Below are 12,670 nucleotides of genomic sequence, written 5' to 3'. Positions count from 1 at the left end.
TCACAGTCCTCCCCGGAGTGTCCGGTGACCACAGCAGGCTCAGGTCCAATCCCGTAGTCGTTGATGGCTTGAACCTGGACCTCGTAGGGTGTGAAGGTGGGCGTGCCAGAGACCATGAACTTGGAGACGTTAGCCACGGTCACTGACGTCCACTCCTTGTCCACGTCCTTCTGTCTCCACATCACCTTATAATGCAGGCCTGGTCCGTTGGCCTGGTGACCTGACATTGGCTGCAGATAGGATGCGAGAAAGTGTTTAAACCACATTGTAATGACTGAATCCATCGCCCCTTACATACACAATGATGCTTACCTTCCACGAGATCACAAGGTTGTCGTGTTCCGTTCCAAAGCCTTCAACTCCACTGGGGTTCTCATCTGGAGCTAATGGGACGAACCAAAATGCCAAATCAACAGTATGCACACATCTACATACTGTAAGTCAACACATTGCGCAATCAACCACATTAAGCAAGTCAATCCTACAGTCTGTACCTGAAGGGTTGGTCTTGTATACGCGGGAGGGCAAGGAGGGGTTGGAGAGGCCCACGGCATTGAGGGCCAGGACTCGGAAGGTGTAGTGGACATAAGGAGACAGCTTCAGGTGGGCCGTGGTCTTGATGCCCGGAACCACCGTCAGGTTGTGCCAGTGGCCATGGTGGTGGAGAGAGTCTGCGTATTGGATCACAAACACTGGGGGGGGTAGAAAAGTGGTGAGCGATTGTAGAGAATTGCAGGCCATGTTTTTTACACTCCAACCATTAGATTGTATTTGGAATGTATCAGCCAGCTCCCGTCTTCGGAGTTAACAATCAAATGCAAATCGGCCGAAGCTCTCTGAGCGCATTCATATACCGGATAATTAACGAGAACATCCTGGAAGACCCTATACCCAAACCTGCACATTTTAAAAACCCATGAAATCCAATGTTGAAAACATACGACATGGGGTAGTGCTGTGCAAACATAACTAGAAAGTGCTCTGAGTGGTGCTAACCTCACTAAACACAGACTGAGTTCAACGAGCTAGAGTACACTCTCAGGATAATAACGATACAGTCAGCTTCGAGCTTCTGGGAGCTTCCGAGAGTAGGTCAGTAAGGTCATTAACAGACACACACGCACGCACGCTCGCACGCACACACATACTGTGAATAGGGCTGTTGTGTTCGTCTCCGGGTATCCAGGTGAGCTGGACACTCCTGGGCTTCTGGTCTGTCAGCTCCAGGTCAGTAGGAGGGTCTGGTTGTTCTGGAGAAGAAACACACAAGACGTGACGAGATAAATCAACTGGGTTTAGAACGGTGCATTGGAATAGCACCTTAATGGCACGGCAGCAACGCCAAGACTCAATGTTTTGGATGAAGATAAAGCAGCATGCGCCCTCGGGCCGGATGGATGGAGACGACGACGCATTTCAGAAGGACCCCACTGTGTGACGGGATGGAGAGGGAGGTAAAATGATCTTAGCATTCAAAGGCACTGCTAATTACTTCACACTCACAACCGAGGAGTTTGAATTGCACCACATTGGTCACGTATCTACTCGACACATGCAGAACAGCATGAGCGTTGGAACATAGGGCGGCCATAAAACATGGTGGTTATAAATCAAGAATGATAGTCCCTTCCGTCCGCCCATCAGTCCAGGGTCTGGTGACATTACAAACAAACAGAATAGATGATCACATCTGCGAGCAACGGAGCATGCTTGAGTTTGCAGACCAGACTGACAGATCCCCCACACACACAAGCGTGGAAGCATAGCTTAAGCACCCGCTTGTGTGTGATGCCGGTTTACCGTAGACTATAGCTGGAGTAGGAGCTGCCTCTGCCAGGTAGGAGGGCAGGTAGGAGTGAAGTAGGGGGGTCAGCGGTTAGTGGTACAATAAGACAGACCACCTTCTCTCTCACTGGGTATTATTACACATTTAGGATAGAATCGTGTTCTTTTCCGCAAAAACACTAACCCATACTCTTAACAGAAATGATGTTATACTTCAAGGAAGGTAAAGAAAAACACCCAGTTACACTTGTACTTTAAGGGAGGATTCACAAAAGCATGTGGAGGTTGTTCGTACGAGAGAGTGAACATACCGACAACAGTGAGCTCAGCGCTAGCAGAGTCCTGGTCCAGAGTAGTGACCATGATGCAGGTGTAAGTTCCTGCGTCATTCTCTGACACGTCGGTTATGGTCAGGCTGTCAGAGTCCACCACAAACCTGGGAAGACATAGTCAATGTCAGTCAGTTTAATGCCTCCTCTTAATGGCCTCTTACGTTAGTGTACAACCCTTTTGTTTGGGTTGATTTGTGTGTTTTGCGTATGAAGTCAGGAAGATGAGCCTTGATGGAATAACGGATCAACTAAAATACTGTCACAAGAGGAGACATAATATGAAGCTCGGATTGACTATTGTAGATATAATTGCATGGTGCTCAATGTTGTAAAAGGTGTGTTTGACCTCTCGTCGTCGGGTAGTTCTCCGTTGTCTTTGACCCAGGTCATGGTAGGGATGAGGGAGGGGTCGTGTTTTACTTTACACTCAAACACCACGTTCCTGTTCCTCTGCACCACCTTGTACTCCGGCTGCTTCAGGATACGCGTGGGCTCTGAGGGGAGAAGGGGTCAGGAAACTCAGTAAAGGAGAGCAGAGTAAGTTGAGTCAAAGGCGTAAGTTGAGCCTCCCTTGTTTCTAGGAAACCATAAACAAAAATTAATCATTTGACAAAATAGTTAGGAAGAGGTCATCATTTCATGTCAACCAAGTAACCACATGGAAAAAGTGGTAAGCAAGTTTAAGACCAAAAATATATATTTTCAACAAATTAATTTATTGTGTTCAGGTTTCATTATACTTGTATTTGAACCAAAGTAGATATTCAAGATTGTTCAATACATCAGTTGGGGTCTCTATAAGCTTCAATACGAGGTCCTAAACCGAGCATGTAAGTGCATCCTTGTGAGGGCTAATATCGTCAAAATGTTTGCTTTGGGGTAAGTTAAACCAATATGCTTAAAATTATTAAAAGACAAAAAAGTGGTTGTGACTGTGTTGAATTGTTGTTTGGGAAATAAAGATAGACATTGTTTTAAAAATATAGTGGTAATATTTCATTCAGTACAGACATTTGTAGGTGTCTTAACTTACACTGTCCCGCGGATCAATTTACCCCATGCTCGGGTTAAGTTGTGCCAAGAGAACACTTTTTTTGGACAAATGTTTACATTAATTCTAATTATTTCCAGGGAAACACAACATCCTAAAATATATTTAGATAACCTACAGTTGAAGTCGGACATTTACATACACTTAGGTTGGAGACATTAAAACTAGTTTTCGAACATCTCCAAAAATGTATTGTTAACAAACTATAGTTTTGGCAAGTGGGTTAAGACATTTACTTTGTGCATGACACAAGTAATTTATCCAAAAATTGTTTACAAACAGATTATTTCACTTATATTTCACTGTATCACAATGGGTCAGAAGTTTACATACACCAAGTTGACTGTGCCTTTGAACAGCTTGGAAAAATCCAGAGAATTATGTCATAGCTTTAGAAACTTCTGATATGCTAATTGACATCGTAAGAGTCAATTGGAGGTGTACCTGTGGATGTATTTCAAGGCCTACCTTCAAACTCAGTGCCTCTTTGCTTGACATTATGGGAAAATCTAAAGAAATCAGCCAAGACCTCAGAAAAGAATTGTGACCTCCACAAGTCTGGTTCATCCATGGGAGCAATTTACAAACACCTGAATGTACCACGTTCATCTGTACAAACAATAGTACGCTAGTATAAACACCATGGGACCGCGCAGCCATCAAACCGCTCAGGAAGGAGCCGTGTTCTGTCTCCTAGAGATGAATGTACTTTGGTGCGAAAAGTGCAAATCAATCCCAGAACAACAGCAAAGGACCTTGTGAAAATGCTGGAGGAAACAGGTAAAAAAGTATCAATATCCACAGTAAAACGCCCTATATTGACATAACGTGAAAGGCCGCTCACCAAAACCGCCATAAAAAAAGCCAGACTATGGTTTGCAACTGCACATGGGGACAAAGAGCATACTTTTTGGAAAAATGTCCTCTGGTCTGATGGCCATAATGACCATCGTTATGTTTGGAGAAAAAAGGGTGAGGCTTGCAAGCCGAAGAACACCATTCCAAACGTGAATCACAGGGGTGGTAGCATCATGTTGTGGGGGTGCTTTGCTGCAGGAGGGACTGTTGCACTTCACAAAATAGATAGCATCATGAGGAAAGAAAATGATGTGGATATATTGAAGCAACATCTCAAGACATCAGTCAGGAAGTTAACGCTTGGTCGCAAATGGGTCTTCCAAATGGACAATGACCCCAAGCATACTTCCAAAGTTGTGGCAAAATGGCTTAAGTCAAAGTCAAGATATTAGAGTGGCAATCACAAAGCCCTGACGTCAATCCTATAGAAAATTTGTGGACAGAACTGAAAAAGCATGTGCGAGCAAGGAGGCCTACAAACCTGACTCAGTTACACCAGCACCAAAATCCACCCAACTTATTGTGGGAAGCTTGTGGAAGGCTACCTGAAACGTTTGACCAAAGTTAAGCAATTTAAAGGCAATGCTACCAAATACTAATTGAGTGTATGTAAACTTCTGATCCACTGGCAATGCGATGAAATAAATAAATAAAAGCTGAAATTAATCATTATCTCTACTATTATTCTGACATTTCACATTCTTCAAATAAAATGGTGATCCTAACTGACCTAAGACAGGGAGTTTTTACTCTGATTAAATGTCAGGAATTGTGGAAAAACTCAATTTAAATGTAGTCGGCTGAGGTGCATGTAAACCTCCGGCTACAACTGTATGTTAGAAAGAATACTACATTTCCCTTGACGGAGTAATGCTGAATGTAAAACAGGGCTCAGCTTACCCCACTCGCCCCTAAAGGATGAACTAAAGCTTGTGCAGCTGTTATACATTCTTTACTGTAACCGTCCTTCAGGAATGATGTCAAAGCATTGTGGTCCTTCTGTAGCTCAGTTGGTAGAGCATGGCGCTTGTAACGCCAGGGTAGTGGGTTCGATTCCCGGGACCACCCATACGTAGAATGTATGCACACATGACTGTAAGTCGCTTTGGATAAAAGCGTCTGCTAAATGGCATATATTAAAGTATGACAAATATTTTTCAGCAACTCTTGGAAGTCTGTTTAAAAAAAAAAAGCTAAATAACAAAGGCATAAAACAGACAGAGGAGACAGGGTGTTTTGTGGTCATCCCGGGCTCTCACCTTTGACCTCAAGATAGACGTGGTTCTCGGAGATGCCCAGAGAGTTCCTGGCCACACAAGTGTACTTCCCACTGTTGAGGGCCTGGGCCACGTGTATCTCCAGAGTCCCGTTCTCATGCAGCACGTAGGGGTCCCCGTCCAGGGTGCTGGACCTGCTGTCCTTAAACCTGACAGGGGATAGGGGAACCACAGGCTATGAGCTTCTAAACTGGGAACACATTTGACTGCGTCAGATATTCTCCACCCTTCTCCCACCCCATCCCCTTCCTCATCACGGATTTAACAATAGTGGAAACGTTGAGAGAAGGGTGGAAAATCTGGATGTCGTCTTCTAAGAATTCAAATGGGCCATGAACTCACCATGTTATTTTGGGGATGGGCGAGCCGAAGGAGGAACAGTCCAGTAAGGCGCGGCTGTTCCTGATCACCTGGTAGACCTTGTTAGCTGGTGTCAGGACTCTGGGTGTTTCAGCTATGGAGACAACAAATGCTTCATGATAAAACCACGTGACAATAATACTGAGTACTGAGTTCATGCAGTGTCGATCACATCATGATGCACTCCGATGCAGAGGCAGGAAAGGGCCCTGCGTTCTCAATTCAAGTATGTGCCGACTCACAGAGAACGTTGACGAAGGCATTGGACAGCAGATATCCATATTCATTGGAGGCGTGGCACTGATAGACTGCGCTGGATCCAGTCTGGACTTCCTCGAAGATGATTGTGTCTCCCTCCACCTTCCTACTAGGATCCTTAGGTGAATCTATCATAGGATCAAGACAAGTGTCAAACGTGGGTTCATAAACCTATAAAATGCTTAACTTGTCTAAACCTCACATTGGCACATACAATGACTTAACTGCACGTATTTGGGGAAATATACTTTTCGTGTCTGTGCACAGTGAGTGCACCGTGCGGGACATAGGCAAGGCCATTCAATTAATCGCTCAATTAATCAATCAATACTGAGTACTCACTTTCTATGGGGATTCCGTTCATGGCCCAGGTGATGGTGGGTTTGGGGGTACCGCTGGCCCTGCAGATCAAATTACCCCTCTCTCTGGGAGCCAGCACCAGGTTTCTGGGGGTACTGATCCAGTACGGGGCCGCTGGGAGGGGAACAGGGGAGCACAAGGCAAGCCGGTGGTTGGGTTATTGATTACGTCACGTCACAAAGGGTCAGCAACAATGGCACAGTGAACAATATCGAAAGGCAGGCAACCGGTTAATGACTGAACCCCCTGCTCCAGATAACACCATTTACAAATCTATATAGGAGATAGATAGGCAGCATTGAAGCCCAGAAGGCAGGTAGACCCAGTCAGCCGTGCGTTTCCCCGACCGATTTCATACCTGCTCATCGCCGACCGTTGTCTTGTGGTGTTATTGAACAGCCGTAGTGAAAAGCAGACAGGAAAAGTAGGACGACCGCAAGTCACAAGAGCGGTGGGTTGAATTCTAACCCGTGGCCCCTCTGCTATAGGCTACACGCGTGCCAGCCAGTCAGCGGCACTAACTGCTAAGTCACATGACAAACCTTTGACGGTGACGCGGATGGTGTGGTGTACGGAGGCCAGGCGGTTGCGGGCGGTGCAGCGGTACTCTCCGGCGTCCGCCTCAGACACGTCAACAATGCGCAGTGTCTTCTGGAAGTGCAGGAAGGAGGTCCGCTTGGCAGGGAACTCCCCGCTCACCTTACTCCATGAGACCTCTGGAGTAGGTCTGGAGGGGGGAGGAGAGGGAGGGTGGGAGGGGAAAGAGACAGATGGAGAACACATAAGAAGTTTCCAGTGAACTTCACCACCCCCCTCCTTCTGCTTTCAGAACAGCCTCAATATGTCGGGGCATGTCGATTACGGCAGCCTTCCGCACCTCACTGATTCAGAGGGGTTGGGTTAAATGCGGAAGACATTTCAGTTGAAACGCATTCAGTTGTACAACTGACTAGGTATCCCCCTTTCCCTTTTCCCTTTCTACAAGGTGTCCAAAGCCTTCCACAGGGATGCTGGGCCATGTTGACTCCAATGCTTCCCACAGTTGTGTCAAGTTGGCTGGATGCCCTTTGGGTGGTGGACCATTCCTGACACACACAGGAAACTGAAATGAAAACCAGCAGCGTTGCAGTTGTTGACACAAACCGGTGCGCCTGGCACCTACAGCAATAAACCCCGTTCAAAGGCATGTCAAATCTTTTGTCTTGCCCATTCACCCTCTGAATGGCACACATACCCAATCCAAGTCTCAACTGTCTCGAGGCTTAAAGATCCTTCTTTTATTTATCTCCTCCCATTCATCTCCACTGATTGAAGTGGATTTAACAAGTGACATCAATAAGGGACCGTAGCTTTTACCTGGATTCGCCAGGTCAGTCTATGTCATGGAAAGAGCATCATGTTTTGCACAGCCAGTGTATAAGCACACATGCAAAATGGTGTAATGCATTAATAGTAGAGCTATATAAATATAACAACATAATACAGGTCAAACAAAATGGACATTTTCTCGTTGACACTGTGTCCTTACAGTCCCTCAGCGATACACTCCAACTCCAGGACCTGTCCTCTCAGCACCATCTTGGAGCTGCTGGAGCCAGACGGAATCAGGAAGGTGGGTCTCCTCTCCTCCGCCGAGCCATCTGCAGCCACAGGGGGAGGGGTCAGAGACACAGTAGGTCACAACAAGACTTCTACTGTTCTATCTATTCTATTTCTATGGTTCCTCTACCACAGTCAGTGCTGAGCCACGGTGGAGGACCAGGTCTGGGCTCACACACTCAAAACCCAGCAATTGACTTTCAAAAGGTGATTCCTATTTGAGCAGGGTTTTTATTGAACCTGATCTCCGCAAGCATACACAAAATTTCCTTTAATTAAAAGTCTATCGCTGCGTGCAGGTGTCGGATTGAATCCTTGCCTTCATCACTTACTGTGAAGGTGCTCATTGGTCGAGGGGTACTAAGGGGCGGTATACAGTTCTAGAACATGTCTTTTCCTGTGCAGTTATAACAGTAAACTACTTTCTAGTAGTGTAAGATAAGGATAAGAAATATGTCGAGGACAATCAAAAAGGGTTATTGGCGGTTATGATTTCATGCGTTCATTTATGGTGCTTGTGATTGTGGCAATGATGATACATGTAGACACTAATTGAGGTGCATCGCAAGCATTACTTTGAGAATCGACTCTCTCCGAATTGGCTTGGATGTGGCCTCCTGACAAAATCGCTGACTGTATCTATTCACAAGACATGTATCTTCAGGGTACCAGACAGACAGACACACAGGAAGTGATGCTTTTACAAACAATGAGAAATGAACTGATAGGAAATGAAAGATCGTTTTAAAAGTGGATTGGGGGGGGGGGAAGAATTAGGTCGGCTGGGTGTAAAATAGTAGAACAACAAACTGTGGTGTTGGTAGTGGTTGGAACATTCACAGTTTGGAAGCTGTCAATCTACTTTGCTCTAATTCAATACATCACTATAATAGAGAGAATTTTTTTATATTTTTTAAGTAGTCTACTGAATAAAATATATATTGTTATTTGTCCATTTACAAGATACACTACGTGACCAAAGGTATGTGGACACCTGCTCGTTGAACATCTCATTCCTAAATCATATGAGCATTAATGTGGAGTTGGTCCCCCGTTTGCTGCTGAACAGTCTCCACTCTTCTGGGAAGGCTTTCCACTAGATGTTGGAACATCGCTGCGGGGACTTGCTTCCATTCAGCCACAAGAAACAGAAACAGCCTTCCCCAAACTGTTGAAGGCACAGTTGAAGGCACAGAATAGTCTAGAATGTCATTGTATGCTGTTGCGTTAAGATTTTCCTTCACTGGAACTAAGGGGCCCGAACCATGAAAAACAGCCCTAGACCATTATTCCTCCTCCACCAAACTTTACAGTTGGCCCTATGCATTGGGGCAGGTAGCGTTCTCCTGGCTTCCGCCAAACCCAGATTCGTCTGTTGGACTACCAGACGGTGAAGTGTGATTCATCCCTTCAGAGAACGCGTTTCCACTGCTCCAGACTCCAGAGCATTGTGCATGGCTATCCTAGGCTTGTGTGCCATGGAAACCCGACAAACAGATCTTGTGCTGCCGTTACTTCCAGAGGCAGTTTGGAACTCGGTTGTGAGAATTGCAACCGAGGACAGAAGATTATAACACGCTACGTGCTTCAGCACTAGGTGGTCCCATTCTGTGAGCTTGTGTGGCCTACCACTTAGCGGCTGAGCCGTTGTCGCTCCTAGATGTTTCCACTTGACAATAACAGCACTTACAGTTGACCGGGGCAGCTCTAGCAGGGCAGTAGTTTGACAAACTTACTTGTCGGAAAGGTGGCATCCAAGGACGGTGCCACGTTGACAGTCACTGAGCTCTTCAGTACGGCCATTCTACTGCCAATGTTTGTCTATGGAGATTGCATGGCTGTGTGCTCGATTTTATACACCTGTCAGCAACGGGTGTGGCTGAAACAGCCCGAATCCACTAATTTGAAGGGCTGTCCACATACTTTTGACCATGGTGTGTATGAGGATGGCAAAGGTTAGAACCATCATGCAATGGTTCAGCATTTGAAATGGTGTTAATAAATAGTTGCTGTCGGAAAGAAAGTAGTCGCTCACAAAACGTGAGTTCTAGTATTGGTTTACTACTACGGGAAAGGGTATCACTAGGGTAAAGGGTTAACGCTAGTTATGTGTTTTTGATTGCTAATATTGGTTCCCTACTAACGTAGGGACAAATCACTAGGGAAAAGGTTAAGGGGTTACTGTCATGTTAGAGGTTGGTAATCTAGTTGGTTGATTACTACGGGAGGAGGGTGACCACTAGGGGATACCAAAACTCACCACTAAGAAAATCAGTTTCATTGTACAAAGCAGCAACAGTCTCATTGATTGCATCCACTGTAACACAACAGGAAATAATCAAACATGCCACATGTTGAAATCGAGTGATGTAAAAAAAAAAAGCAGTAAAGGGAATGGACAAAATTAACATAAATGCTTGATTCTAAAGTCAAACCGTGTGAACGGAACACAATACTGGATACTGATCATACATAAACAGTATACAGTTGAAGTCGGAAGTCTACATACACTTAGGTTGGAGATATTAAAACTAGTTTTTCAACCACTCCACAAATGTCTTGTGGAGTGGTTGAAAAACTATAGTTTTGGCAAGTTGATCGTACAAGTCATTTTTCCAACAATTGTTTACAGACAAATTATTTCACTTATAATTCACTGTATCACAATTCCAGTGGGTCAGAAGTTTACATACACTAAGTTGACTGTGCCTTTAACCAGCTTGGAAAATTCCAGAAAATGATGTCATGGTTCTAGAAGCTTCTGATAGGCTAATTCGCTTCATTTGGGTCAATTTGAGGTGTACCTGTGGATGTATTTCAAGGCCTACCTTCAACCTCAGTGCCTCTTTGCCTAACATTATTGGAAAGTCAAAAGAAATTAGCCAAGACCTCCACAAGTCTGGTTCATCCTTGGGAGCAATTTCCAAACGCCTGAAGGTACCACGTTCATCTGTACAAACAATAGTACGAAAGTATAAACACCATGGAACCATGCAGCCGTCATACCGCTCAGGAAGGAGACACGTTCTGTCTCCCAGAGATGAACGTACTTTGGTGCAAAAAGTGCAAATCAATCCCAGAACAACAGCAATGGACCTTGTGAAGATGCTGGAGAAAACAGGTACAAAAGTATCTATATCTACAGTAAAACGAGTCCTATATTGACATAACCTGAAAGGCCGCTCAGCAAGGAAGAAGCCACTGCTCCAAAACCGCCATAAAAAAGCCTGACTACGCATTGCAACTGCACATGGGGACAAAGATCGTACTTTTTGGAAAAATGTCCTCTGGTCTGATGAAACAAAAATAGAACTGTTTGGTCATAATGCCCATCGTTATGCTTGGAGGAAAAAGGGTGAGGCTTGCAAGCCGAAGAACACCATCCCAACCGTGAAGCACGGGGGTGGCAGCATCATGTTGTGGGGGTGCTTTGCTGCAGGAGGGACTGGTGCACTTCACAAAATAGATGGCATCATGAGGGAGTAAAATTATGTGGATATATTGAAGCAACATCTCAAGACATCTCAGTCAGGAAGTTAAAGCTTGGTCGCAAATGGGTCTTCCACATGGACAATGACTCCAAGCATACTTCCAAAGTTGTGGCAAAATGACTGAAGGACAACAACGTCAGGGTATTGGAGTGGCCATCACAAAGCCCTAACCTCAATACTACAGAAAATGTGTGGGCAGAACTGAAAAAGCGTGTGCGAGCAAGGAGGCCTACAAACCTGACTCAGTTACACCAGCTCTGTCACGAGGAATGGGCCAAAAAACACCCAATGTATTGTGGGAAGCTTGTGGAAGGCTACCTGAAAAGTTGGACCCAAGTTAAACAATTTAAAGGCAAAGCTACCAAATACTAATTGAGTGTATGTAAACTTCTGACCCACTGGGAATGTGATGAAAGAAATAAAAGCTGAAATAAATCATTCTCTCTACTATTATTCTGATATTGTACATTCTTAAAATAAAGTGGTGATCCTAACTGACCTAAGACAGGGAATTTTTACTCTGATTAAATGTCAGGAATTGTGAAAGACTAAGTTTAAATGTGTTTGGCTAAGGTGTATGTAAACTTCTGACTTCAACTGTAGATATTGGTCATCAAACCTTGTCTGTGAATCTTTACGGTCTGGACAACTTGGCATCATGACAATCAGTCAGTAGTAAATGCTAAACTGTATGAGAAAGCCTTTTGTTGTTGAGAGTATACACAATACAGTGCAGTCATGAAAGCCGAGGCTTCACAAAATCAGTTAACTTAGTGGTGGGGCTCGATTGCACGTAATGCAGAGAATAACCTATAAGGTATTTTACCATGTGTCTTTTCATCATAATGACCACTAGACTACTACTGGCGACGCTGAGGTTGGGATCAGAGATAGGAAACACAGTTTCCCTCCAACCCAAACTGACACACACATTCAAGGGCGCAAGCACATTCACACCCACACGCAAGAACACACATGCTCGCATTCACCCGCGCGCACGCGAGCACACGCACACACTTACGGTTGAGCACTGTGACGGTGATGGGTTGTTTCTGCTGGATGGTCTGCGTGTGCGGGAAGCGGGCGTAACAGATGTAGTCGTTCCTCGAGTCCTCCTTCAGGACGTTGGAGAAGTACAGGTCTCCGTTCAACGCCTGGGACACACGGCTGCTCTGAGGCAGCCTCTGGAAGTCTAAGGGAGGAGAGGAGAGATGTGTTTCAAGGCCTGGGATATCCCAATGATCTGAGTCAGTCTCTGGGAGACTGGGCAAGAGTGGCAATTAGGAGGAATGTCAGTGA

At 45.1% G+C, this 12,670-nt stretch overlaps 1 protein-coding gene across 20 annotated transcripts in view; it reads right to left on the bottom strand.

The window, feature by feature from the left end:
• LOC118400879 (neuronal cell adhesion molecule-like) overlaps positions 1-12,670 on the bottom strand; it is a 112,330-nt gene that overhangs the window by 12,682 nt on the left and 86,978 nt on the right. For 10 of the 20 annotated variants that reach the window (XM_052474672.1, XM_052474675.1, XM_052474683.1 and 7 more), the window contains 15 exons: positions 12,393-12,563; positions 10,141-10,197; positions 7,810-7,921; positions 6,824-7,008; positions 6,264-6,395; positions 5,906-6,049; positions 5,646-5,757; positions 5,286-5,452; positions 2,464-2,611; positions 2,097-2,221; positions 1,801-1,830; positions 1,149-1,250; positions 495-692; positions 313-383; positions 5-230 (listed from right to left, as the gene is read on the bottom strand). In XM_052474672.1, coding sequence (XP_052330632.1) covers positions 5-230; positions 313-383; positions 495-692; positions 1,149-1,250; positions 1,801-1,830; positions 2,097-2,221; positions 2,464-2,611; positions 5,286-5,452; positions 5,646-5,757; positions 5,906-6,049; positions 6,264-6,395; positions 6,824-7,008; positions 7,810-7,921; positions 10,141-10,197; positions 12,393-12,563 — 1,980 coding nt within the window. The remainder of the gene's footprint in view (positions 1-4; positions 231-312; positions 384-494; positions 693-1,148; positions 1,251-1,800; positions 1,831-2,096; positions 2,222-2,463; positions 2,612-5,285; positions 5,453-5,645; positions 5,758-5,905; positions 6,050-6,263; positions 6,396-6,823; positions 7,009-7,809; positions 7,922-10,140; positions 10,198-12,392; positions 12,564-12,670) is intronic. The other 10 variants (XM_052474673.1, XM_052474684.1, XM_052474692.1 and 7 more) reach the window with 3 other exon arrangements.

The sequence above is a fragment of the Oncorhynchus keta genome, chromosome 22, assembly GCF_023373465.1.
Source record: "Oncorhynchus keta strain PuntledgeMale-10-30-2019 chromosome 22, Oket_V2, whole genome shotgun sequence".
Lineage (NCBI taxonomy): Eukaryota > Metazoa > Chordata > Actinopteri > Salmoniformes > Salmonidae > Oncorhynchus > Oncorhynchus keta.
The sequence above is the reverse complement of the archived record's forward strand: the minus strand, read 5'-3'. Positions and strand labels throughout refer to the sequence as shown.